General features: G+C 38.9%; 1 protein-coding gene across 2 annotated transcripts in view; it reads right to left on the bottom strand.

Moving 5' to 3' along the window:
* MND1 (meiotic nuclear divisions 1) overlaps nucleotides 1-26,482 on the bottom strand; it is a 74,218-nt gene that overhangs the window by 13,801 nt on the left and 33,935 nt on the right. The window contains exons 5-6 of one of the 2 annotated variants that reach the window (XM_025385993.1): nucleotides 7,229-7,303; nucleotides 4,245-4,359 (exon numbers count right to left, since the gene is read on the bottom strand). In XM_025385993.1, coding sequence (XP_025241778.1) covers nucleotides 4,245-4,359; nucleotides 7,229-7,303 — 190 coding nt within the window. The remainder of the gene's footprint in view (nucleotides 1-4,244; nucleotides 4,360-7,228; nucleotides 7,304-26,482) is intronic. The other variant, XM_025385994.1, reaches the window with a different exon arrangement.

Below are 26,482 nucleotides of genomic sequence, written 5' to 3'. Positions count from 1 at the left end.
TTTTTTTTTTTTTTTTTTTTTTTTTTTTTTTTTTTTTTTGAGACTGAGTCTGGCTCTGTCGCCCAGGCTGGAGTGCGGTGGCCGGATCTCAGCTCACTGCAAGCTCCGCCTCCTGGGTTTACGCCATTCTCCTGCCTCAGCCTCCGGAGTAGCTGGGACCACAGGCGCCCGCCACCTCGCCCGGCTAGTTTTTTGTATTTCTTAGTAGAGACGGGGTTTCACCGTGTTAGCCAGGATGGTCTCGATCTCCTGACCTCGTGATCCACCCGTCTCGGCCTCCCAAAGTGCTGGGATTACAGGCTTGAGCCACCGCGCCCGGCCGCCATTTTCATATTTTTAAAGTTTTTAATTTATACATGAGTCAAGGACTCCATATGCTGTCCAGGCTGGCCTCGAACTCCTGGGCTCAAGTGATCCACCCACCTTAACCTCCCAAAGTTCTGGAATTATAGGAGTGAGCCACTGCGCCTGGCCCCATTTTAGTATTTTTAAAATTCTTTATTTTCTGTGTTTCATTTTGGATGTTTCTATTGCTGTATCTTCAACTAACACCAATTCTTTCTTCTGCAAAATTTAATCTGCTGGTAATCACCATAGTATATTTTTCAGGTTAGACATTGTAGTTTTTCATGTCCAAAAGTTTGACCTGGGTCTTTTTTATATCTTCTCTATTTCCACTTAACTTTTTGAACATATGGAATACAGTTATAATAACTTTTTAAATGTTCTGGTCTTCTGATCCTAATTTCTGGGTCAATTTTGATTGATGGAGTATTCTGCTCATTATAGATCATGTTTTCCCACTTCTCTCCAGGCCTGGTAGTCTTTGCTTATATGCCAGACATAATGAATTTTATCTTGCTAGATGTTAATCCTTTTTCAAGAGACAGGGTCTCACTCTGTTGCCCAGGCTGGAATATAGTGGCACGACCCTAGCTCACTGCAGCCTTGAACTACTGGGTGCAAGCAATCTTCCCATCTCAGCCTCTCAAGTAGAAAGGTAATAAAACTGGAGGAAGAAAACTTGACTACAGTGCATGCCAGCCTGACCAGCTAATTTTAAATTGTTTGTAGAGATAGGGTCTCTCTCTCTTGCCCAGGCTAATCTCAAACTCCTAGCCTAAAGCTATCTTACTGCCTTGGCCTCCCAAAGTGCTGGGATTACAGGCATGAGCCACTGTGTCTGGCAAAAAAGATGATAATCTTTCATAAATTTGTAAAAATGCACAAAGCCAGGAAGGAAGGATTCTTACTCTCTCATTCCCCAGTCAAAAATTAATATATCTCTAATAGACTCCATTACAAGTTCTCCAGGATCCATATTTACATGGTTGCATAAATAACTATTAAAAGATAACCTAGTCTGATGTTGATGAAAAATGATAAAGGCCAAGCATGGTGAATCACACCTATAATTCCAGCACTTTGGGAGGCCAAAGGGAGACAATTGCTTGAGGCCAGGAGTTCGAAACCAGCTGGACAATACAGCGAGACATCATCTCTTTAAAAAATAAAATTAAAAGTAAACTAGCTGGATGTGGTGGCACGTGCCTGTAGTCTCAGTTACTTGGGAAGCTGAGGTAGGAGAACGACTTGAGCTTGGGGGGTTGAGGCTACAGTGAGCCCTGATCATGCATTGCACTTCAGCCTGGGAGACAGAGCAAGGCCCAGTCTCCAAAAAAATAAAAAATAAAAAAAATATATAAAAATCTCACTGAAAACCAGAAAATTTCAGGTTTGTTCTCTCAGTGAGACCTCATATACTGTAATACCCATTCACAATGGCATGTTTTCCTTGGGTTGGGAAATAAATTACCAAAGTTATAAATTCAAGGGTTAAAATTGAGAGCAGAATGCAGGCAACCAGTTTAAAATTTCAGTTGCTGCCTCTTCCTCAACTGTGTTATTCCACCCTCCAGAAAGTTCACCATCCTTTGTATACCCTGAACTTCTTTTCTGAAGTTTTATTACCTAAGAGGTGATGTGTTTGCCAAAAGTGCTACTTGAATCAGACCTACAAGGAATGGCAACATCTTAAATTAACATGCCTACAATACAAGTTTTCCCCACTTCATGAATCGGTCTGGCACAATTCCCTGTTAATTTCCTGAACCTTAATGTGATCCACTGGCTCAGGGTCACTATCATTGTAAGTTACAGTAGTTTAGTAAGCCTAAATAAGGGTTTTATTCATTCCTGAGTGGGCAGAATGTATCAACATTAAGAAAAGGACTGGGGAGACAATTGGAGGTGATGTCAGTGAGGGTCACCTGTCCAAGGAAATAGCTGTGGCAGTACAATAGGGACCATGGAGTGGAAAAGCTTGCGTCTTTTTGAATATACCTAAGAGTTGTAGGTCCTAGACATAAAAGAGAATGAAACAGGTAAGCAAAGAGGTAGTACACCAAGTACAAGAATCACATAAAACTGAAATCAGGAAAAAAGGCAAGAAAGAGTAAATGAAGGGTCAGATTTGGTTATTGTGGAAAGTCAGATTTTTCATGATGAACTGCTAGAGGGCACAGTCATGCTATCCTGAAAATAAATCACCTGAAAGTATTCAACCTCATTAAGAAACTGTGCTTGAAGTTCTCTTTCAAGAGAATGAGAAGGTGCTCTAGATAAAGTACACAACGTTCTACGTCCTCCTGAACAAGCAGTCTGTTTCCTTTTGAAGATGAATCATATGCAGGCCTAGCTTCCTAGTAGTAACCTTCTACCTGTGAGGTACTCTCCTGCTGTGATGTGCTTGTGCTCACTGAGGATCATCTGGTATTAGTTAAAACTTTCAAACAGATTAAGGTGGTTATTTTTGTAGGTGTAGATTTGATTAGCACTTTCTTCTGCAGGATGATGACAAATGAATCTGTGGTCAGCATAAAAGAACTGACATGTTTCCCCAAATACTTAATTTACAGAGAATGACTGGCTCAGGGAGTTATTCTACCTCCGCCTCTCTTTGAAAATCACCCAGGGTAATCAGCTGAACCAGTGGCACTACATATCACCATCTAGGCGATGTACTCCATATATGTGAATGGTGCCTCCTGGAGTTGTGCAAAGCAGCGACCTGTCTCTAATATGAAGTTTAACTTCAGATTTACATTAACTGAACTGCTTAAAAATTCTTTAATCGTAAAGGCCACTGCCAAGGACTAGGCCAGCTTAGTTGCAATCAAACTATCCTCAGGTTAATTTTAACATACCAAATATTTTCCATGTCTTTCAAAGCCTTCTATCACACACTATAGTATTAGCTTTTCTGTAAGTTTCACTTGGTACAGTTTCCTAAACATAAGACAGGCTAAGACAGAAAAATATTTAAAAAGTTATATTTTCCCAAGTAATTAAATGCTTTGTCTTTATAATATACTCTTTTATCTCCTCAAATATTCACATTTCTATCTTTTAAAAAATATATAAACATTATTTAAAACAAAGCTCTGGGGACTCTGGTTTAAAAGAAGGAAAAAAATCACTGGTATATTTAAAAGGCAACTCAATGTACAGACTGATTTTCTGCAACTTGCAAACTCTTCTACTTATGGTAGCATTTTTCCTAGAAGATAATGACAGATTTCTTTACAGAATCAAAGTTCTTCAGGCCAAATTAGCTTTTTTTCTGACTCCTCAGTTCTCTAAGCTTGTATTTTATGTCTTTATCCTTCTACCCCACACATCTTCCTTAATTTTAAAATGCTTATAATTTCACAGTTGTCACTATTCAATGCTCTAACATTAAGACTTTTTTTTTTTTTTGGAGACAGAGTCCTACTTTGTCACCCAGGCTGGAGTGCAATGGCACGTATAGCACACTGCAGCTTCAACCTCCTGGGCTTGAGGGATTCTCCCATCCCAGCCTCCCAAGTAGCTGGGACTACAGGCATGTGTCACCACGCTTGGCTAATTTTTGTGTTTTTTTTGGTAGAGATGGGATTTCACTATGCTGGCCAGGCTAGTCTTGAACTCCTGAGCTCAAGCAATCCACCCATCTCAGCCTCCCAAAGTGCTGGGATTACAGGTATAAGCCAACATGCCCGGCACATTCAGACTTCTTAATGGCGATACTAAAGCAATATTTTCCTACTATGTTACAAATACAAAATTAGAGTACTACAAACAGAATACTATCTTAACTGGTTTTATTTTCTCATGTATATGGAGAATGGTTAGCAGGCAACTAGAAATATAAAGTATTTTTCATTATCAAAGTTAAAGACCCCTAAGATATGATACAAACTTACGTATTTCTTCCACGACTTGTGGATCACAATCTTTGTATTTTTCTACTTCTGCCTTTAGCTGTTCCCTTTGGTCTCGAAGTGATGAAAGCTCTTTTGCTAGCCTGGTTCGCTCTTCCTGCATTCCAAATAGTTTTATGTTCAATTAAGACAAAATTCTGTATGTTGTAAGGTAATACATTTTATAACAATTTCATTTTATTTCTCATAAATGATGTGCATTAGACTTTTGATATTATATATATAAGCATACATACACAGATAGTCACAGTATAAGAACAAGCTCAATTCTCATCTTTCCTGAAATCTCAAGCATCTTTAATATATATTGAATAACTAAATGGGAGTTAATATGCAGAATAGAATGCTCACAAATAGGTGAGAGGTTCATGTTAGAACTCTAAGATGACCATGTCATCGTATGTTAGAGAAAAAAATTATACTACTTTTTGAGTAGTTTCACAAGGCTACATATGTAAGTAACATTTTAAGACAACATTGATCATTATACAATTATCTTTAACAGTGTTCTAGACAATTTTTCAATTTTTAAGAATATTTTAATATATCCTTAATATTTTATATACATTTAAAGAAATAACACAATTGTAGCTTGAGGCCTCCCACTACCTATTCTTTAAAGGTAAACCAGAATAAAGCTTCAAAATACAATATAATCCAATAAAAACCATTTGAAATGTCTAGCCATATTTCTCACTAGCAGGTGGAAGTCATAGTGCTATAAGTATTCATTTTGTATTTCTGAAACCTGAAAAGCCCAAACAAAAACCAAATGTTCGCAAAGATTATAGTACAGAATCATAGGATAAATCCGAGGCAAAATCAAGTAAAGTTCAAACTGCTTAACACGACTTGTAAGGTTCCCAACTACCTTATATTTTTTATTTGTATTTTTCTACTTTGCTTTTAGCTGTTTCGTTTGGTTCCAAAGCGAAGACAGTTCCTTTGCTAGCATTTGTACAAGAGACTGCGTATACAGAGCAGCACGCTCAGAAGCAGCACGCCCCAACAGAACTCTCAGCAGTGAGGAAAACTTTCTAGATCTGCACTCTTCACTGCAAGACCCACTACATGTGGCTACTCAATATATGCAATGTGGCTACTATGACTGAGAAACTAAATTTAACTCTAGCTAATTTTTATTTAAATATAAATAGCCACACATGGTTAGTGTATATCATACTTCACAGCTCAGGGGAGATTTTAAAATAACTAGAATATAAGAAGCTAAGTCATTATTTGCCATCAATACCCAAATTATACATGCTTCAAAAGGAACACTGTCACCAAGTGTGGTGGCGCCTGCCTGTAGTACCGGATACTCAGGAGGCTGAGGCAGGGGGATCACTTGAGCCCAGGAGTTCAAGGGCAGCCTGGGCAATACAGAGATACTCCATCTCTAAAACACAAACCACAAAACAAAACAAAATCAAGAGGAGAAAAAAAGACAGGAGAAGCAGAGTGGTGAACATCCATTGTGAATACAATGATAGTTCTCCAGGTATCACGCATTGAAACAATCTTAGACAGTCACTATCATTGAGATCTTTGCCAAATTATTTAACCTGTTTGTGCCTCCAGTTCCTCAAAAAGCAAAATGGAGACAGTAACGGTAGCCACCTCCCTAGACTGCTGGTAGGATTCCATAAATACACAAAATGCATTTAGAACAGTAGTTGCCTGGCTCAGAGTAAGCAGAATACACATGTTAGCTATTTTTCTTCTTTACCAACAGCAGGATCACCACCATCATCAAGAATAATATCTAGCAGATAGGCGCTAGGTAGTTCTGAAAAGTCCTGGCTGGTAAGATCAGGATGAGCACAAGACTTCATCTTTCTTAGGAACATTTCTGAACCATTAAGCTCTTCTGATATCTGCAGGCAGCAACTATGTTTGCTGATGGGTTTTTCCCTGCAAGGTGTACTTGTTTCAGTGGATTAACAGTAGACTGGCTGACAACTTCAGGGTAAGTGTATGTCACCATTAGTTGAAGGTGGTTCTACAAGTTATTGCCAGTGTTTAAAAAAACAAACAAAAGGATCAAATAAAGTGGTAGTTGCTATTGTCAACTGAGGAAGAAATAGAACAGCTTCAGGTTATGCCCAGAATTTACTTTTCCTTGAATATTCTTTAGAAACGACTATTCTCCAATTCCTATCTGTGATTGTGCTGATGATTCACATAAAACAATATATGTGAAATAACTTTGAAAGCATAAAGCCACTGTAAACCTTTGCTATATCCCTTTCTACTATGTGACAAGTTTTCCAGTTGCTTTCTTTCCCAATCAAGTGATACAAATAGAGGCCCAGATGAAATGCTTAGTGGCTCATGTTGATCTTCAATATTTTTTAAAGTCATAAGTCTATAGTTCAGATAATGATGAAAATAGAAAGTAAAATGATTTTTTAAAATCTCTAACCTAATACTTAGAAAAATATTGCACTTTAAAAAAAAAGGTCAATATTTATTTAAAAAATTTTTAAATATTACAAGGCCACAAAGATACTATGTTGATGGTTTTCAGTTTGTTCTATACAATTTTTTTTAAAAGACTCTTAAAAATTTACATAAACATTTATACAGGGCTTACCATGTACCAGGTCCTCTTCAAGGGGCTTTGCAAATATTAACTAGTTTAATCCATACAATAACCCAATGAAGTATAATAGATTTTATTATTCCCCATTTTGCAACAGAGAAAAGTGAAAACAGAATTTAGGAGACTTTCAAACCCAGGCAGTCTGGCTCTAGGGTTTATGTTTCTATGCTATGCTACCATATATAATAATAACAAAATCTAGACTCACAATTAGTGAATCCTACTGGGTCAAACGTTCATATCCTTGGCTATGATCTCCTTTTCTTCTGGTAGAAATGCATCCTCCTTACAGGAAGCTCTGTGTCCTTACTCTAATATGTAGAATTGCCATTATTAAAAGAATCTATAGACACAAACTTACCGTTTCACATCGGCCAATTTTAGCTTTTTCAATGCTTTTCTGCAGGCTTGCATGCTTTTGGCTTCCCTCAGACAACTAGAGAATCAAAAACAAATAAAATAGCTTGCTAAGACAAACTGCCATGTAGTCATGTAGTAGTTTATGAAAACAAAGTTGGCCGGGTGCAGTGGCTCGTAATCCCAGCACTTTGGGAGACCAAGGCGAGTGGATCACGAGGTCAAGAGATGGAGACCATCCTGGTCAACATGGTGAAACCCCGTCTCTACTAAAAATACAAACATGAGCTGAGCGTGGTGGTGCACGCCTGTAGTCCCAGCTACTTGAGAGGCTGAGGTTGCAGTGAGCCGAGATAGGGCCACTGCACTCCAGCCTGGTGACAGAGCAAGACCCTGTCTCAAAAAAAAAACAAAAAAAGAAAACAAAGTCAAACACTATACTGGGAACTAATTTCTCCAATCTGAAGAAAACCAAAGACCATTAATCATTAGGGTACACTGGAAAAAAAAAAGTTTAAAAAACATTTTCTTTTTATTCCATGCCAATACATGAAACAAATATCATGCCTCTAATCTTTTCCACATAGTCTCTATTTATTAGGTTCCCCACTCCTACTCCAAGTAACTTGAGGTCTATTATTTAGTTAGAAATTGAACTTGAAGGCCAGGCACGGTGACTCATGCCTGTAATCCCAGCACTTTGAGAGGCCAAGGCAGGCAGATCGCATGACCCCACGAGGTGGAGACCGGCCTGGGCAACACGGCAAAGCCCCATCTCAACAAATACAAAAAAATTTAGCCAAGTGTGATGGCATGACCCTGTAGTCCCAGCTACTAAAAAAAAAAAAAAAGAAACAAAAAAGAAACTGAATTTGAAAATCCAAAAAAATCTCTTTTCTATAAATTGTCTCTGCAAATTTCACTTCACTTCCGACTAAAGTCTTTTCAAAATACCTGACCTATTTCACTGTCAATAATAAATTTGTCACTTATTATTATTACATAAAGTACTTCACAAGGAACTGCATAGTTACATATCATGTTCTCAAGAAAAAAATCTGCTAGCCTGTTGCCAAGTTTAGATATGTTTTATATCTTTTTCTCTTTTTATTCTTGAGATAGTGTCTCACTCCAGTGCCTAGGCTGGAGTGCAGTGTCATGATCACGACTCCCTGCAACCTTTGCCTCCCAGGCTCAAGCCATCCTCCAACCTCCACCTCCCAGTAGCTGGGACTGCAGGTGTGCACCACCACAATCAGCTATTTTAAAAATTTTTTCTAGAGATGGAGTTTTGCCATGTTGCCCAGGCTGGTCTTGAACCTCCAGGCTCAAGCAATCTTCCGACCTCAGCCTCCCAACATGCTGGGATCACAGGTGTGTGCCCTGTTGCTCAGCCTGTTTTATATATCTTAAAAGTCATCAGTTTAAACTTTTTACTCAGCTTAGAAAGTAGATAAGTTGTATGTGGAAATGGATTAAATAACACCAGCATAAACAGACTACAGATATTGAATGTTGATTAGCATGTGGGTAGGCCTATACATCAAAAAGGACTGGTTAATTTCAGAGTGTTGGCTTCTTGTCTCAATTTTGTTAATCTCACCTGGGTCTACAAGTAAACAAATAATCACAGGAAATTCTGAATACTAAATTCTCCACATCTTTTGCTATAAACTAGTTAGAAATTACAGATTCATTTGATTGGGTAAGGACCGTCTTAAAAAATATTTCACTCCTCCCTCATTCTTGAATTACAAACATTTAGAAAATATTTAATAATTGGATGGATTTAATTTCTGTTGGCTGATTATAAAAAACTAACTGTTCACAGCCGGGCGTGGTGGCTCACACTAATCCCAGCACTTTGGGAGGCCGAGGCGGGCGGATCACGAGGTCAGAAGATCGAGACCATCCTGGCTAAGATGGTGAAACCTTGTCTCTACTAAAAATACAAAAACAAAATTAGCCGGGCGTGATGGCAGGCACCTGTAGTCCCAGCTACTCCGGAGGCTGAGGCGGGAGAATGGCATGAACCCGGGAGGTGGAGCTTGCAGTAAGCCAAGATCCCACCACTGCACTCCAGCCTGGGTGACAGAGCGAGACTCCATCTCAAAAAACAAACTGCTCCCCCACCCCGAAAAAACACACACACACACACACACACAAAACTGTTCACAATATGATCTAGTCATATGTAGAGAGTGGATAGTATTTAGATATCCTTTTTTTGCTTGAAATTCAGAAATACTATCTTCAAAAAGTTGGTAAGTTTACCCTTGCTTTGGGAAATCTTTCACGTCTCAGTACGCATAAAGGGACCGTTGTAAGCTTTCCTTTAACAGCTCTCCAGTCACTGATTCTAATCCATGGCATGAATAAGATCTATAGATAATGCCAGGCAGACACCACTACAAACCAGTTATACCTCTCCTTGCAAGTAATTATATTCCTAAGTTAAAAAAAAAATCCGCTGTATACATATATTTTTAAGATGGAGTTTCTCTCTTCTTGCTCAAGCTGGAGTGCAATGGCACTACCTTGGCTCACTGTAACCTCTGCCTCCCAGGTTCCAGTGATTCTCCTGCCTCAGCCTCCGGAGTAGCTGGGATTACAGGCACCCACCACCACATCCGACTAATTTTTCGTACTTTTAGTAGAGAGTAGAGATTGGGTTTGACCATGTTGGCCAGGCTGGTCTCGAACTCCTGACCTCAAGCAATCCACCCACCTCAGCCTCCCAAAGTGCTGGGATTACAGGCGTGAGCCACCACACTCGGCCGAAGATCTAGTTCTTTTAAAAAAGAGCTCCTATTTATAAAATAAAGTCATATTTTAAAAGTTAACATTAGCCTGACCAACATGGGGAAACTCTGTCTCTACTAAAAATACAAAAATCAGCCAGGAGTGGTGGCGAACACCTATAATCCCAGCTACTTGAGAGGCTGAGGCACAAGAATCGCTTGAACCTGGGAGGTGGAAGTTGCAATAAGCTGAGATCATACCACTGCACTCCAGCCTGGGCAACAGGGTGAGACTCTATCTCAAAATAAAAAAAAATAAATAAAATAGAAGTTAATATTCCACCCTGAAGGACCTGCCTGAAATAATTAAAATATATACATAACATTTAAATTTAGGAGTAAATAATTTTTTCCAATTAAAAAAACACACATATTTTAGCATAACATTTTTCCATTAAAAATGTTTTTAAAATAACCAGACAGACACTATCCAAACAGTTACTAATTATATAAAAGACAATAATGAAAGGACATTTTAAGGACATTTTATATATATACACACATACGTATATATACACTTTTTTTTTTTTTTTTTTTTTTGAGAAAGGGGCTGGAATGCAGTGGCCGGGTCTCGGCTCACTGCAACCTTTGCCTTCCGGGCTCAAGCAATCCTCCTACGTCAGCCTCCCAAGTAGCTGGAACCACAGACACATGCTACCACGCCCGGCTAATTTTTTTATTTTTTTTGTAGAGATGGAACTTTGCCATGTCGCCCAGGCTGGTCTTGCACTCCTGGGCTCGAGCAATTCATGTACCTGGGCTTCCCAGAGTGCTGGGATTACAGGCGTGAGCCACCACACCCAGCCAGGATATATACCTTAATTATATTAATTAAGAGTCTTTCAGGTACTATACATCTGTTTGGAATTACTTACAACTTAAAAGCATTTGAAAAACAGCTCATTCAGAAATTTCTTAATTACAAAAATAATCTTACATATTTCAAATGTGAAGCATGGAATTCATAACTTGTCATTTTAAGTATCTTGGTAATAGAGGGAGGCACAATCCAAATGATGTTATTAAAGGAAAAGCTTCTGCTAATTATCCTAAGTACTGAAATAATTTGGTTCAACTCAGTAGTGAAGGACTCTTGGCTCACTGCATAGTTCTTAAAATCCCAACCACTGGAAACAAACAATGAAAGCAACTCTTGTGGGGCCGCCCATGCTATCAGCTTTTCATCTATAGTTGCACTACTGCCATAGTTCCGAACCTATACCTTGGAAATAAACCAAATGCAGCCCTCATGTGATAAAAGCTGAGATTTCTAGTCACTGTATCAACTATCTGAACCAGTAGTTACCAAACTTTAGCATATAGTGGAACCCAAAGGGCTTTTTAAGGCACAGGTTGCTGGGCTCTACCTCCCAAGTTTCTGAATAGCACATCTGCAGTGGGGTCCAATAACGTGCATTTCTAGCATGTTCCCAGGTGATGCTGCTAGTTGGGGACACCACACTTCTGATAATTAGTGAACTAAACAGGAATCTATTTTCTTATAGTAACAAACTCAACTAAAACACACAGGATATTTATATATAGAAAAATGTTATCTAGTTCACAAGCAAAGATGAATTACTGCTAAATGCTGTAGCCCGAACAAGAAAACATCTTAATGTTTGTCTTTAAAAGAAATACAAAAGTTCACATTTACAAAAATAGAGAGGTGATAGCCTGTATTTTTAAAAAGGCATGGGCTGGGCGCAGTGGCTCACACCAGTAATCCTAGCACTTTGAGAGGCCAAGGCGGGTGGATCACTTGAGGTCAGGTGTTCGAGACCAGCCTGACCAACATGGTGAAACCCCGTAACTACTAAAAATACAAAAATTAGCTGGGTGTGGTGGCATACACCTGTAATCCCAGCTACTCAGGAGACTGAGGCAGGAGAACTGCTTGAACCCAGAAGGCGGAGGTTGTAGTGAGCCAAGATCGCACCACTGCACTCCAGCCTGGGTGACAGAGCAAGACTTCATCTCAAAAAAAAAATTAATAAACAATAAAAAGGTATTTATCATAATATTCCTTTAAAGAGCAAAGTCTTCAACATTCTATAATGCAACTGATAATGGCAGGAGGCAGACAAATGCCTAGGCAGATAGGGGTGGGTCCCTGGTGAAACCCCACCTCCAAGCCAAAGACAGTTTAAAGCCTGAAAGCCAAACTACAAATTAAATCCACAGACTAGATTGAGAACCCATCTTCCTATTTGGTGGCTTTCCTCTGATCCCCACCCTTCACCTATTTTACATATACCTACCCTTTCATAATTGGTTTTCTATATTGCTGTGCTCACCTTTCAGTGGTGCCTTTAGTCTTTCTTTGCATACTCACAAACCAATCAGTATGCACTCCCCTATTCTGTGCCCTTTTTATAAAAGCCCCCGACTCAGCCACATTGGGAAAGAAACCATCGGACTATGGGGTGGGGGGACCATCCCCTAAGATCCCTCTCCAATGAGACCTGTTCTGTCGCTCAATGAAATTCTTCTCTGTCCATTCTTACCCTTCAATTGTCAGGGTATTCTTGTTCTTCTTGGAAGCAGAACAAGAGCTCGGGAACTGCCAAATGGAGTACAAGCTGTAACACAGGTGGGCTGAGTGGGCAGGGTACCTCCAGCAGCAGGCCTGGGGCTGAGGAAGGCCCAGATTGGGGCTAGTGCGGTGCTGCTGGCTGTGGAGGTTTCCAGTTGGCAAAGCAGCTGAGAAAAATCTCGTGCCACAATTACATACTTTAACAAATCCACTTCCAAATTTCACTAAAGCGAATAATAATTTTTAAAAACTCAGTAACCCAGAACAAAACTGCAGCTGCAACAATAAAAACTACTTATAATCAGTAAAAACAGGATTTCATCCTTATTTATTCATTTTTTGAGACAGGGTCTTACTCTGTTGCTCAGGCTGGAATGCAGTCGCATGATCATGGCTCACTACAGCCTTGAAATGCAGGGTTCAGGCAATCCTCCTACCTGAGCGTCCTGAGTAGCTGGGACTATAGGCATGCACCACTATGCCTAATTTTTAATTTTTTTTTGTAGAGACAAGGTCTCACTCCTTGGCTAGTCTCAAACTCCTGGGCTCAAGTGATCCTCCTGCCTTGTCCTCCCAAAGTGCTGGAATTACAAGCCACCACACCCAGCCTAGGATTCCATCTTTAGATCTGAGGAACTGACACAATGCTTCCCTTAAATGCATTCCAGGTCACCTATACAGATAATCAGGATTGAGAAAAATAATACCAACGTTTTCTAAAGGGCTAATTCATTGCCTGGAGGAACTGACTATTCATAAGACACAGAATGACTGATTCAAGCTGGCTGCATTGGAATTCTGACTTACTCTTTTTTAGAAATTAAAAAAATGTCGTAGCATTAAAGGAGGAATACAGAGACGTTCACAGATGGGAAAGAATGCCAAGGAATAGAGAATGAGAGAGAGACAAGAGCAAAAGCAACTAGATCAGTCTACTGCTTTATCAAAATTCATGCACTATGTTGTGGGAAAAAAAGGTTATATTTCCATTCTGCTTTAAAAAGAAAAAAAAGCCATATAATTTATTTATTTATTTGGGTTTTTGTTTCCTTGTTATGCTTTGTGACAGTCTTGTTCTGTCACCCACGCTGGAGTGCAGTGGTGTGATCATGATCTCCAAGGCACAAGCCATCTTCCTGCCTCAGCCTCCTGAGTAGCTACAACTACAGGCATGTACCACTATGCCAGCCAATTTTTTTATTTTTCATTTTTTGTAGAGATGGGGTCTCACTATGTTGCCCAGGCTGGTCTCCAATTCCTGAGCTCAAGCAATCTTCCTGCCTTGACTTCCCAAGTGTTGGGATTACAGGTATGAGCGACTGAGTCTGGCCTTGTTTATGTTAAAATTTAAAATTTGTATCTTCTAATAAAGGGAATATTCCATTTAAAAATTAACTAATCATAAGGAAACAATGAACACTGTAAAGATATATTTATGTATAAAGATGGGAGCAATACACTTGTCTCAACAATAGAGAAATGTTAATATTTCATGGTATAAATATGTCATAATTACCGATGGAAGTGTTTTCAAAGAATTTTTAATGGCAATGAAAAATTCCCGTGGGATACAACTGAGTTTTTTTAAAAGCTAGAAGGAAAACTATAATACATTGAGAGCCTATCTATGACCAAAAAAACAACAAACAAAAACCACTGCAAGAAAATGCACTAAATCTAAGCAATGGTTATCTCTGTGTTGTGAAACATACTTTTAAGTTTTCTATATAATGAACATATATAACTAGTATTTAAAAAATTATTTGCCTGTTATATGAATATATTCTCAAAATATTAAAATGTGAGCACATTAATGTTTTAAAAGACTCAAAGCAAAATCCTCATTTGCCTTTCCACTTCTGCACCATCCCCACAACCCCCTCCCCAGAGTGACCCCTGTAAAGTCCAGTGTGCATCCTTCTTGTCTTATTTCTTTGTTTTACATCTAGATATAGATCAATATGGATAACATTTAAAAGCATATAGGGGATTATCCGTTATGTAGTATCTTACGCCTCGCTATTTTCAGAGAAATTTCCGTATCTGCATATATAGTTAGGTCTACTTTGATTTCTTTTTTGTTTTTGTTGTTGTTGACATGGAGTCTCGCTCCGTCACCCAAGCTGGAGTGCAGCGGTGCGATCTTGGCTCACTGCAACTTCTGCCTCCCGGGTTCAAGCGATTCTCCTGCCTCAGCCTCCTGAGTAGCTGGGATTACAGGGGCGTGCCACCACGCCTGGCTAATTTTTGTATTTTTAGTAGAGACGGGGTTTCACGATGTTGGTCAGGTTGGTCTCGAACTTCTGACCTCGTGATCCACAGTCTCCACTGTTGCTCAGGCTGGAATGCACTAGTGCAATCATAGCTCATTGTAGCCTCAACACTCCTGGGCTCAAGTGATCCTCCTGCTCCAGCGTCCTGAGTAGCTAGGACTACACGTGTGCACCATCGTACCCAGCTAATTAAAATTTTTTTTTTGTAAAGAGGTCTCACTATGTTGCCCAGGCTGGTCTCGAACTCCTGGCCTCATGAGATCCTCCTGCCACAGTCTCCCAAAGTCCTGGGATAACAGATGTGAACCACCAAGCCTGGACTCATTCATTAAAAACAAAACAAAACAAAACAAAAACCAAAAACACACTTTTATTTTTTAGAGCAGTTTTAGGTTCAAAGTACAACTGAATGAAAGATACAGAGATTTCCCATATATGATCTAATTCTGCATATGTACAGCCTCCTCTGCTATCAAAATCCCACACAAGATGGTACATTTGCTACAATCAGTGAACCTACATTGATATCATTATCATCCAAAGTCCACTGTCTACGTTACAGTTCAAAGTCTTTTGTTCAGTGGTTGTGGGAAACAATTCTCCCTGCCCTCTGGATTCTAAACTACACAGCTACAAAGAGGCAAACAGCCCAAATTACTGCTGGCATCCATCTTGTCATCATGAAGAAAGCCAACCTGAGGACATGAGCATCACACAAAAGGAAAAGCCAAGATAAATGCAGAGAAATTGAGTCAGAGTCTTAAATGATGTCTGAAGCATGCTCTACTGTTTTCTTTTCTTTTCTTTCTTTTTTGAGACAGGGTCTTACTCTGTCACCCAGGTTAGAGTGCAGTGGCATGATCATGGCTCACTGCAACCCTGACCTCCCGAGCTCAAGCAATCCTCCCACCTCAGCCTCCTGAGCAGCTGGGAAAACAAGTGTGCACCACCATACTGGGCTAATTTTTGTATTTTTTTTTTTTTTTTTTTTGTAGAGTCAGTGTTTTACCACGTTGCCCTGGCTGGTCTTGAACTCCTGGAGTCAAACAATCTTCCTGCATTGGCCTCCTGAAGTGTTGGCATTACAGGCATGAGCCACTGTGCCTGGACCATGCTTTACTTTTGAAAACTTTGAAGTTAAACAAGTCGTTAAATCAATCTCTCCCCTATCCTTTAAGTAAAGTAAACTTGAATTTTCTGCCTTTAACACAGTAAATATTTTAACTGTTACAATGGATAAAACTTTAATAATAATCTCTTTCATATAGTGCTGGCCAGCTATGAAGGCTGTGAAAAATTTTGGGAGATATCAAATTTAAAACATCCTATTCCTCTACTTTGGGAAATACAACAAAGTGTCCAAGAATAAGAGTGACTGGAATAAAGTAATGCATGCCAGGAAAGCTCTTCATTCAATAAGCATTTATAAAGTACCCACTACATATACAGTTACAGTATCATTGGCTCAGATCTTTTCACAAAATTAATATAGCTGGGTAATGAACACCTTAAGGTATTGCTTTGCAGGTAGTGAGTACTGGATGTTTGTTGAATATTTTTGGATTAAGTTATTTTTCATTATATGCTGTAAGACAGTAGTCATTAAAAGAAAACACTCTGTGAAGCTAGCAAGAATACAGCATATTAATGTTCCACTTAACCAGAGGGTTAAATTTCCAGCAATCCAACCCTGAGGAACACATTAAGAACCTGGAAATAAGAAACGTAGTCCAGAAATCCTGAATAATGGACATAGAAAGAGTATGAAAATCCCATCAAGTAAGAAACATAAAGGACAAGTGAAGCCACTTAATAAGTACATGCTGAGACACACATAAAATAATACCTACTAAAGATAAGACCACAATCAATTACAATGTGAAAAAAACGAACTGTCAAGCAGAGTCAGAGCCTAACAAGTGACTAGTACCTCAACTAGATATAATAAGACTAAAGTAATAAAAGCAGAAATAGGCCGTGCACAGTGGCTCACACCTGTAATCCCAACACTTTGGGGGGCCAAGGTAGGAAGCTCGGTTGAGGTCAAGAGTTCAAGACCAGCCGGGCCAGGAAAGCAAGACCCTATCTCTGCCAAAAAATAAAAATAAAAATTAGCTGGGCATGGCGGCATGCACCTGTAGTCCTAACTACTCAAGAAGGTGAGGAATGAGGATCACTTGAGCCACAGAAGTCAAGGCTACAGTGAGCCATGATTATACCACTGCACTCCATCCTGGGCAACAGAGTGAGGCCCTGGCTCTTAAAAAAAAAAAAAAAAAAAAAAAGTGGAAATGGGAATATGGAAAGGAAAAAAAGCAGGTAGATTTTTAAAATGAACCATTTCTAACTTCTAGGAAGGATTAAAAATATTAAAAAGTAGTTAAGAGCTATAAAAGATCCAATAGAAGCCTAACAGTGTCAGGACAAAGAACTTAGTTGTGGCTACAGTCAGACAAAGGCTTATGCAGAATCCAGTCAGAAATCATTCAGATATTTTGAGAGTCAAAGACATGCAAAATCCAACTGATGCCATGAAGGAAGTTGCATATAAACTTATGAATGTTTACAGACTGTTTAGACCTGAGAAATGGGTTCTCCCACAACAAATCCAGAGATGAGGGCTAAGTTGAAGAGGCTACTAATTGTCTACCAATATCCATTCTTTCTTAGTAACAGGATCTCAGACAATAGGCCTAGCTAAAAACAAAAAACAAGAAACTCTGTATTTCCCTGCCTACTTCAAATCAGGTGTAGCCATGACTAAGTTTTGTCCAATAAAATGGGATCAGATGTTGGAAGCAGATGTGCCCTTTACCCTTCCCTCTCTCCTTCGTGCTACCTCTGTAATAAGGACATGATGGAGTGCTTCAGGAGTCACAACAGCAGTCTTCTAGCAAGGGCACATAATCACATAATCTTTGTCTCTTTTTTAGTCGAGTTCTTTCAGGCCACTGATTGCAATTGCAGCTTCCTGTCCCCTATCCCAACCAAGGCATGGAGAAACAGAGAGAGAGAGAGAGGAGGTAAACGAGACAGGAAATACACTTAACAAGTATTGTTGTTAAGATGCCTCAGGGTTCTCTGGGCCTGGGAGATATTTAAGCTAAATCCTTTTAGGCCACACTTCTGGGTTCTTTGTAGGTGTCCCTGTTGGGTCTCCCCAGCTGCAATCCACATGATGTAGAAAATACATTCTATTTTTCTGGCTGCTACCCAACATTCTTTCTCTTACCATCGGGCTTCTCTGTTTGCCACCAGTCTCCTTCCAGCCTGGGTTTTCAGAGATTCATAGTACACAGACTCTCTGTTAGGTTTCAATGACTTTCTCTGGGACAGAATTTAACACAGTACGAGGTGAGCTCTTGTTCTCTCACTTTTGTGTGTGGGTCACATGCAGTCCATGGAAATACTCATATGCTCAACAAATTTTCAGGCTTGCTGGCCAAGGTCCTACTTTTATGTATTATAAAAACTGAAAGAACCTCCCAACAGATCTACATAGATGCTAAAGATCAGTAAAATTATTTTCACATATGGAATTTGCTTTTTTCCTATTTTTTTCCAAAAGCATTGGGAAAGAACGGGCCTAACAGATTAGCCTATTCAGTAGTCTCCATCACGCCACTGAAGTTGTCTAGGTTGAAAGTTGCATGGCGGGGCGCGGTGGCTCACGCCTGCAATCCCAGCACTTTGGGAGGCAGAGGCGGGCAGATCACGAGGTCAGGAGATCGAGAACATCCTGGCCAACATGGGGAAACCCCGTCTCTACTAAAAATACAAAAAATTAGCTACGCATGGTGGCGGAAGTCTGTAGTCCCAGCTACTTGGGAGGCTGAGGCAGGAGAATGGCGTGAATCCGGGAGGCGGAGCTTGCAGTGAGCCAAGATCGCACCACTGCGCTCCAGTCTGGGTGCCAGAGCGAGACTCCGTCTCAAAAAAAAAAAACAAGGCCGGGCGCGGTGGCTCAAGCCTGTAATCCCAGCACTTTGGGAGGCCGAGACGGGCGGATCACGAGGTCAGGAGATCGAGACCATCCTGGCTAATACGGTGAAACCCCGTCTCTACTAAAAAATACAAAAAACTAGCCGGGCGAAGTGGCGGGTGCCTGTAGTCCCAGCTACTCGGGAGGCTGAGGCAGGAGAATGGCGTGAACCCGAGAGGAGGAGCTTGCAGTGAGCTGAGATCCGGCCACTGCACTCCAGCCTGGGTGACAGAGCGAGACTCCGTCTCAAAAAAAAAAAAAAAAAAAAAAAAAAAAAAAAAAAAAAAAAAAAAAAACAAAAACAAAAAAAAAACGAAAGTTTCTCATACCTGATTCAGTTTTACTCCTGGCATTTCTGAATACTTAAGAGAATTAAGATTGTCCACCATTGAAATTCCTAATGAAAACATTGCTTAATTACTATTTTAAATGTTTTAATGTAATAAGTTATTCAGTTCCTTTAAGTAATTTTGTTTATCAGAAGACATCAATCTAAAATAAAAAAAATTATTTGCTAAGAAACACCAGTTAAGAGTTTAAACTCCAATTTCTACTTAGATAGAATTAACTTAAAGATTTAAATTTCTATTTAGATCAGGTTAAAATAAACTTCCCATTAAATTTACAAAGTCTGAGAAATATTCAGTGATTAGAGTACCTGGCCATAAAGGCTTTTATCTTTTTAAGAGAATAATGCTCTTACTTTTCTACTTCTGCCTCTTACAGTAGAATGGTTCAAGAGGACTTGGATTTCAAAAAATTAAAAGGGCAAACTAATGACTTCCCTTCCATGGGCTATATAGCTAAAGAAGAGCAAAGAAAGCAAGTGAACACATTCTGATAGCAAACTAGCTCAAGAGTTGTGAGCAACCCACCAAACAAAGATTGATAGTAAACCAAAGTGTTAGAGGTTATTTAAAAGGGGAATGCATATAGCTTTAAAAAATAACAATTAATATAATTTAAAACTGAGATTGTTTTGTTTTGGATCTAAAGTTAAGCTACTTTTTTCAAAAAGAGTTACTGTACACAAAAGTTCTGGTTAAGTAAATATAAATACTGAGGAACCTGAACAAGGACCCAAATCTGAATGTGATGAAATATAGGCCTGGATGTTTAAATCATGCCCTTGAGTCAAGTAAGAGCTATACGAAAAAAAGCACCCTCCTAACAAGGTTATTTTTATGAAACTTCTAAGTATACAGTCTGGTGCGGTGGTGTGCACCTGCAGTCCCAGCCACTTAGGAGGCTAAGGAGCACTTAAGGCCAGGAGTTCTAGGCTATTGTGTGCTACGCTGATCAGGTGTCTACACTAAGTTTGGCACCAATATGGTGACCTACTGGGAGTGGGGACCACTGGATTGCCTAAGCAGGGATGGATCCAGCCCTGGTAGGAAATGGAACAGATAAAAACTCCCATGCTGATCAGTAGTGGGATCATGGCCATGCATAGCTACTGCATTCCAGTCTGGGCAACACAGCAAGACTCCATCTCTTTAAAAAAAATTTATATATATGTTTCTTTCATACACACACACACACACATATATATATAAAACAGCCAGAGATGTTATGAATACTGAAATTTTAAAGTTTGTAAAATATTGATATGCTTTGGGGGCACAAAACAGCCCAAACAAATTGAAATTAAGGCTATTCCAGGAAAGTAAGAATATATATAACTTTGACACTCTGCCACTACCTGGTAGCAGCATCAAAATTGCAGGCCCAGTTTTTTGTAGAATAAATCTTTTACAAGTTGTTTGGTTTCGGGGCAGTATATTTTTGAAGAATGGCTGCCACAAACCTGTATCTCATATGAAACACTGAGGAGTGTTTGAGAATGGGAATTCTGTAGCTGTAGGGTCAGCCTTCTCAGGTTCATCTACCAAATAGCTTCAGCAGCAAAGGAGAATCATTGCTGGAGGAAGGTTTGGAAGCCCAGACCAAAGCTACCAACCACAAAAGCAAGACAAACAATAAATATAAAAATAAATATCTGGCCGGGAGCGATGGCTCACGTCTGTAATCCCAGCACTTTGGGAGGCCGAGGCGGGCGGATCACAAGGTCAGGAGATTTGAGACCATCCTGGCTAACACAGTGAAACCCTGTCTCTACTAAAAATACAAAAAATTAGCTGGGCACCTGTAGTCCCAGCTACTTGGGAGGCTGAGGCGGGAGAATGGTGTGAACCTAGGAGGTGGAGCTTGCAGTGAGCCGAAATCGCGCCACTGCAATCCAGCCTGGGCGACAGAGTGAGACTCTGTCTTTAAAAAAAAAAATCTCTGATGTCTTAAGTTCTACCACACAAATTCATATAAGCTTTAGAGTTGTAATATTAACTTTTCAGCATTATTTTAAATAATTTACCAATAAAAAAAATCTTAGTTTATTTACCTTATTCCCCCCACAATCTTTCAGTCACTTAATTTCAACAATTATATATCTAATTCTGGATTATCCAGGCCATAAAGAAGTAATAAGAGAATTCAGTTTAGCAAAAGTGACTTTTAAGTGCACAGAGATATAATCTGGCAGATCCTGTTAGTTGCCTCTCCAAAGCCAGCCCTTCTTTGTTAACAGAACTACAGCTTCTGTTCAGACTAAGGTGTTATTGTGCTCAGAGGATGGTCCCTTCCCAGAGCATGAATTTTTTTCACTTAGATCCCTTCAATGTGAGCAAGTAATTCAGATCTGGCCAATAAGACATAAAAGAAAGCCTACTTGGGACAGGAGGCATTCTGGGATATTTCTCCTGGATAAAGAGAGATGTCCAAGAAGACAGTTCATCTTTCTTTCTGCTTTGACGTTGTCATGGTAGTACGTAGTAGCTGCAGTAACTACTTGCAGGTAAAAAGGAAAATCCAAAAAAATGTCAAAAATAAATAAATAAATAAATAAATAAATCCAGTCCAGACTTCTGATATCAATGTGTGGTGGGATTAACCAATCCTGAAAGAAGCTACCTCCAAATTTGTTACATAAGATAATCAACTCCTATTAATTAAGTCAACTTTGATCCACTTTTCTGTTATTTGTGGCTAAAAATATCCTGATTCATGCACATAAAAAAGAAAAAAAATTATATAAAAATGTCCATGGTAATTAGTTTTGAATAAGAGAATAACAGATCATTTAATTTTCTTTATCTTTTCATCTACAGTGAATAACCCTTTTTTCTTGGTGCGGGGGGATAGGGTTGTGCTTTGTTGCCCAGACTGAAATATGTGGAGCAATCATAGCTCACTGCAGCCTCAATCTTTTGGGCTCAAGCCATCCTCCTGCCTCAGCCTCCTGAGTAGCTGGGACTACAGGTGTGCGCCACGACATCTGGTTTTTTGGTTTTGTTTTGTTTTTGAGATGGAGTCTTGTTCTGTTGCCCAGGCTGGAGTGCAGTGGTGTGGTCTTGGCTCACTGCAACCTCTGCCTCTCGGGTTCAAGCGATTCTCCTGCCTGTCTCCTGAGTAGTTGGAATTACAGGCACACGCCCAGCTAATTTTGGTATTTTTAGTAGACGGTTTCACCACATTGGTCAGGTTGGTTTCGAACTCCTGACCTCGTGATCTGCCCACCTTGGCCTCCCAAAGTGCTGGGATTACAGGTGTGAGCCACCACGCCTGGCTAATTTTTCTAATTTTTTTTTTTTTTTTTTTTTTTGCAGAGATGGCGCTTGCTGTCACGATCAAGCTGGTCTCAAACTCCTGGCCTTAAACCATCCTCATCTTGGCCTCCCAGAGCACTGTATTACAGGTGTAAGCCACTGTTCCTGGCCTTTTAGAATGTCTCTGTCCAGTTCAGACTTACTTAAAAAATGGAAATAATAATATTTTAAAATAGGATATGTAGCTTTTGTGGTTTCAAAGTTCTCACTTGCTAATGTCATGTTAGAGATACAAATCTAAAGTATGCTAAATGGATGGAGAGAACAGATGTTTAATTTGTAGACACTTACACATACACTAAGAAAGCTGATTACCATACTGAAGTCCCTGATAATAAGGGAGTTGTGAAGGATAAGGAATATGGATTGGGCTCCTTCGGAGACTCCATGCAGGTATATTTAATTAGCAAAGGAGTCAAAAAAGACCAGTTGTTATCAACAGCGCTCTGCACATGTAGGGATATGATTTGCCAACTGGTGAGACTATTCCAGATATCAACATAGAAGATAAGTCAGCTCTGGGAAGAAGAGGTAGTCTAGGACAGTAAATAGTCTTATTTGCTAAAATGAACCCATAAACTTAGGTAGCATTTCTCCAAAGTGTATTCCATGGGTCACCAATCCCTCATAAAAGTGGGTCAAATGAGATTCACAATGCATGCTGGCATATTAAAGCTTTAGAAAAGCCAAACTAGTTTATCTTTGTCAACCCAGGATTGCTCAAATTCCTTTGATTATAGAACCCCCTTTTATGTAACACTTATCATATATCCATTCCACAGAATTATTTTGTCTAATTTGGAGCTCAGTCCTAGCAAAATATAATTCTGGTAAGGTAGTAGCAAAAAAATAGTTTAAAATTCACATTTAATTATTCCTATACAATATGTATTTATAAAGCTGAGTTCTAGGAAAAAAATCAAGATTACTATATAATAACTATTTAATGGAAATCACCTTTTCTGCTGTATGTGTAGACTGGGAGTCAAAGAAAAGGTATGGGTCTGGGAGTAAGACTACTGGACCCAGTACACAATAGCTGGAACAGAAGCTAGGTTGTGATGTATTGATTTATGCATTCGCTCAAAATTTATCATGTTTCTTTATGTTTCAATGTGTCTCAGAGACTGTATCCCATGTGGGAGATGGAAAATGATTAAGATATAGACCCTGCCTTCAAAGAAAGTCTGCCATAGAAACAAGGCACATAAAGATTTCACTTGAGAAAAGATATATATAAAAGACAGTCACAGCACAAAAAAGTACTATACTCTGCTGAGGAAGAAGGGATTTAAAAACTTCCAAGTAAAAAGAACAAAGCACATACAACTATAATCGGTCCGTTATAAACAAAAAAAAGGAAAAAGCCAGGCACAGCATGTAAATGGCCGAAGTTAAATTTGAATCCAGAGAGTCTAGGTCTAGAGTCTACTCCCTTAAATCACTCTGCTATAGTGCCCTTCACCCTTCAATTCCCTTATGAGCTCCCACAGATCTTTCCAGCACCAACTTACATGTCTCCTTAATTATAAAGCCTTTTCGGAAGCAGAACTGACTTTCACCCTCTTTTTGTCCTATCATTATTCTTCAGCATTGCATATATCATACCATATTGCAATGATTTGTTGACATGGGCATCTCTTCATTAGAGTGAGAGGTTCTAGAGAACAGAAACTGCCTAATTCATTCTTATGTCCCTCTCATCAATCACAATGCCAGCCACAGCAAGCATTCACTAAACATTTACAGAACTGAATAAACTTCAGCAGAGATGCTATTTTTATTCAAAAACATTTCAAGTTATCTACACAGCCCAATAGTGGACCTACTCTTGATGCACTCAGTTTTAGCTATAAAGAATTCTATATACTCACTTCTAAAAATTGGTAAAAAAATAAAAAATAAAAAAAAATCATCCTAAAAATATTTGTTAGTGTCTTCCCTAACCAATACACAATACTAAAATTCAGCTTAGTATGGATTTCAAAATGTAATTCTTATCATAAGCCAATCCCTAAAAAATATGTCCCCAAACTAACTTCCAGTGGCAATAAGTGGGGTGTAAACCAGAATTTGGATAAAGAACTAAGGAAGAGGTCAGGAGGGGAAGAAAACAAAATAAAGATTTTGATTTTCATAATTCTGACCAATTAACTTTAAATAAAACTCAGTCAAAAACCACTACACAGACTTGCTGCCATATTAATAAAATTCTCCAAATTAGTATAAGGCTTTTGTTAAGATTAACTTCATATCCTTTATTTCCTTTAATTTTCATTCACTTGTCAAATATTTGAATCTACCACATGCCAAAAACGGTGCTACGTACTGATACAAGTTGACTAAGACACAGGGTTGAGTAAGCCAACAATTGTAGCATATTCCAGTAGATTAGAGTTATGTTCGGGGTACCACAGCACCAGAGAAAAGGAATGTGTAAGTCAGAACAGGAAGTGTAGAAGGGATGGACAGGGGTACAAATACAAAAACAAGTTTTAGAAATTCTATTCTTTTTGGAAAAAGACTAAAAAAATGTGCATTTCAAGTCAGTAGTTGTCAGTTACCTCCTATATTGCCAGGTGACTCCAGGGGAAGAGCAGGTTAGACATAACAGTTACAACATTGCTCTTTCCTGGCTGTGTGCACATCACAGGACCCCATGCTATGTCCACCAACACAAGCCAAAGTAAAATGGAGAAGTCATTCCCTTGAAGTTGAATTGCTCTTTCATTCTTAAGGCCAAGTTATTTGGGAGGGGCAAAGAAAAGAGAACCAGAAGATGATGGGAAGAACCTATAGTAACACATTTTTACCTTGCTTTTCCTTACAAAAAATATTCAGAAAGACCACAAACACATTCACTCACTCTTTCTCTCTTTCAAGCGTGTGTGTGCACACACCCACAAATAAACACATCCACACACACAGTGACTAAATCATTACCACACTGAGGAAAATGAACAAGTTCCAGCTAAAATTCTAGAAATAGCTATCAAGAAGAAAAAGTCATCTCTTGACTTTCAATAATTTCTATATATTCTTCAGCATACAGAGAAATGTCATTTCACTTGGAAGTTTCCACAACATAATTAATCTTTATAATTATTATCTGTTGAGCCAAAACAGCTGCCTCACTATCATCCGAATACTAAAAAAATGTACATATATTTCAGAAGAACTAGCAGATTAGAACATGCACTACCACTTTCATCACTTCCACATACAGCTTTTCTTTCCCATTAAAATTATTAATTTATGTGAAAAGTCTTCAGAAATGCATCTGTGTCACAGCTAGAGAGGTTAGTTTAACAATTATTTTTCCAAGCCAATACAAAGATTTATTTCAGCTTTGCAGAAATAAATCACTACACTTCAAATTATTTTCAGCAAAATTCAATCATATACACAGAGAAGGAAAATTTTTTGCTTAAAATCAGAATATAACAGCTATTTTCTAAGCTACATATAATCTAATTGTTTTAAGCAATTAGGTAAGCAAAAGAATATAAAAACATTCTGACAGGAAAACTTCCAGCTTCCTCTGCTTGGTGTATGTGTACACAACAAAATTCAACCAACCACTAAAACACCCCATATTATGGCCTCCATTTGATTTCCAACCTTATTTTCCCATTACTATATAACAAAAGATTGCATATCCTTTCCAAGCTGGTCACCAACTATCCACTAAATGTAATCTGCTTTAAAGCTTTGTTTATCTGTGGTTACAAACAAGGATTATGGAGTCAGAATGCCTGGATTTGAATCTTGCTTCATCATTTACTAATACTGTCACCTTGGGCAAGTTATTCAATCTCTTAGTGCCTCCATTTTCTTTTACATAAAATAGAGTTAGTAGCAATACCTACTTTCCGCACTTCATGCAAGTGTAAGAATCAAAGGATATAAAACACACAAAAGCTCTTAAAACTGTACCTAAGTGCTCAATAAATATTCCTTCTGTTTTCCCTTGGGAATTTCCTCCATCCATCTAAACCTACCCA

The sequence above is a fragment of the Theropithecus gelada genome, chromosome 5, assembly GCF_003255815.1.
Source record: "Theropithecus gelada isolate Dixy chromosome 5, Tgel_1.0, whole genome shotgun sequence".
NCBI classification, from domain to species: Eukaryota; Metazoa; Chordata; class Mammalia; order Primates; family Cercopithecidae; genus Theropithecus; species Theropithecus gelada.
This window is presented reverse-complemented; position numbering and strand designations above follow the sequence as displayed.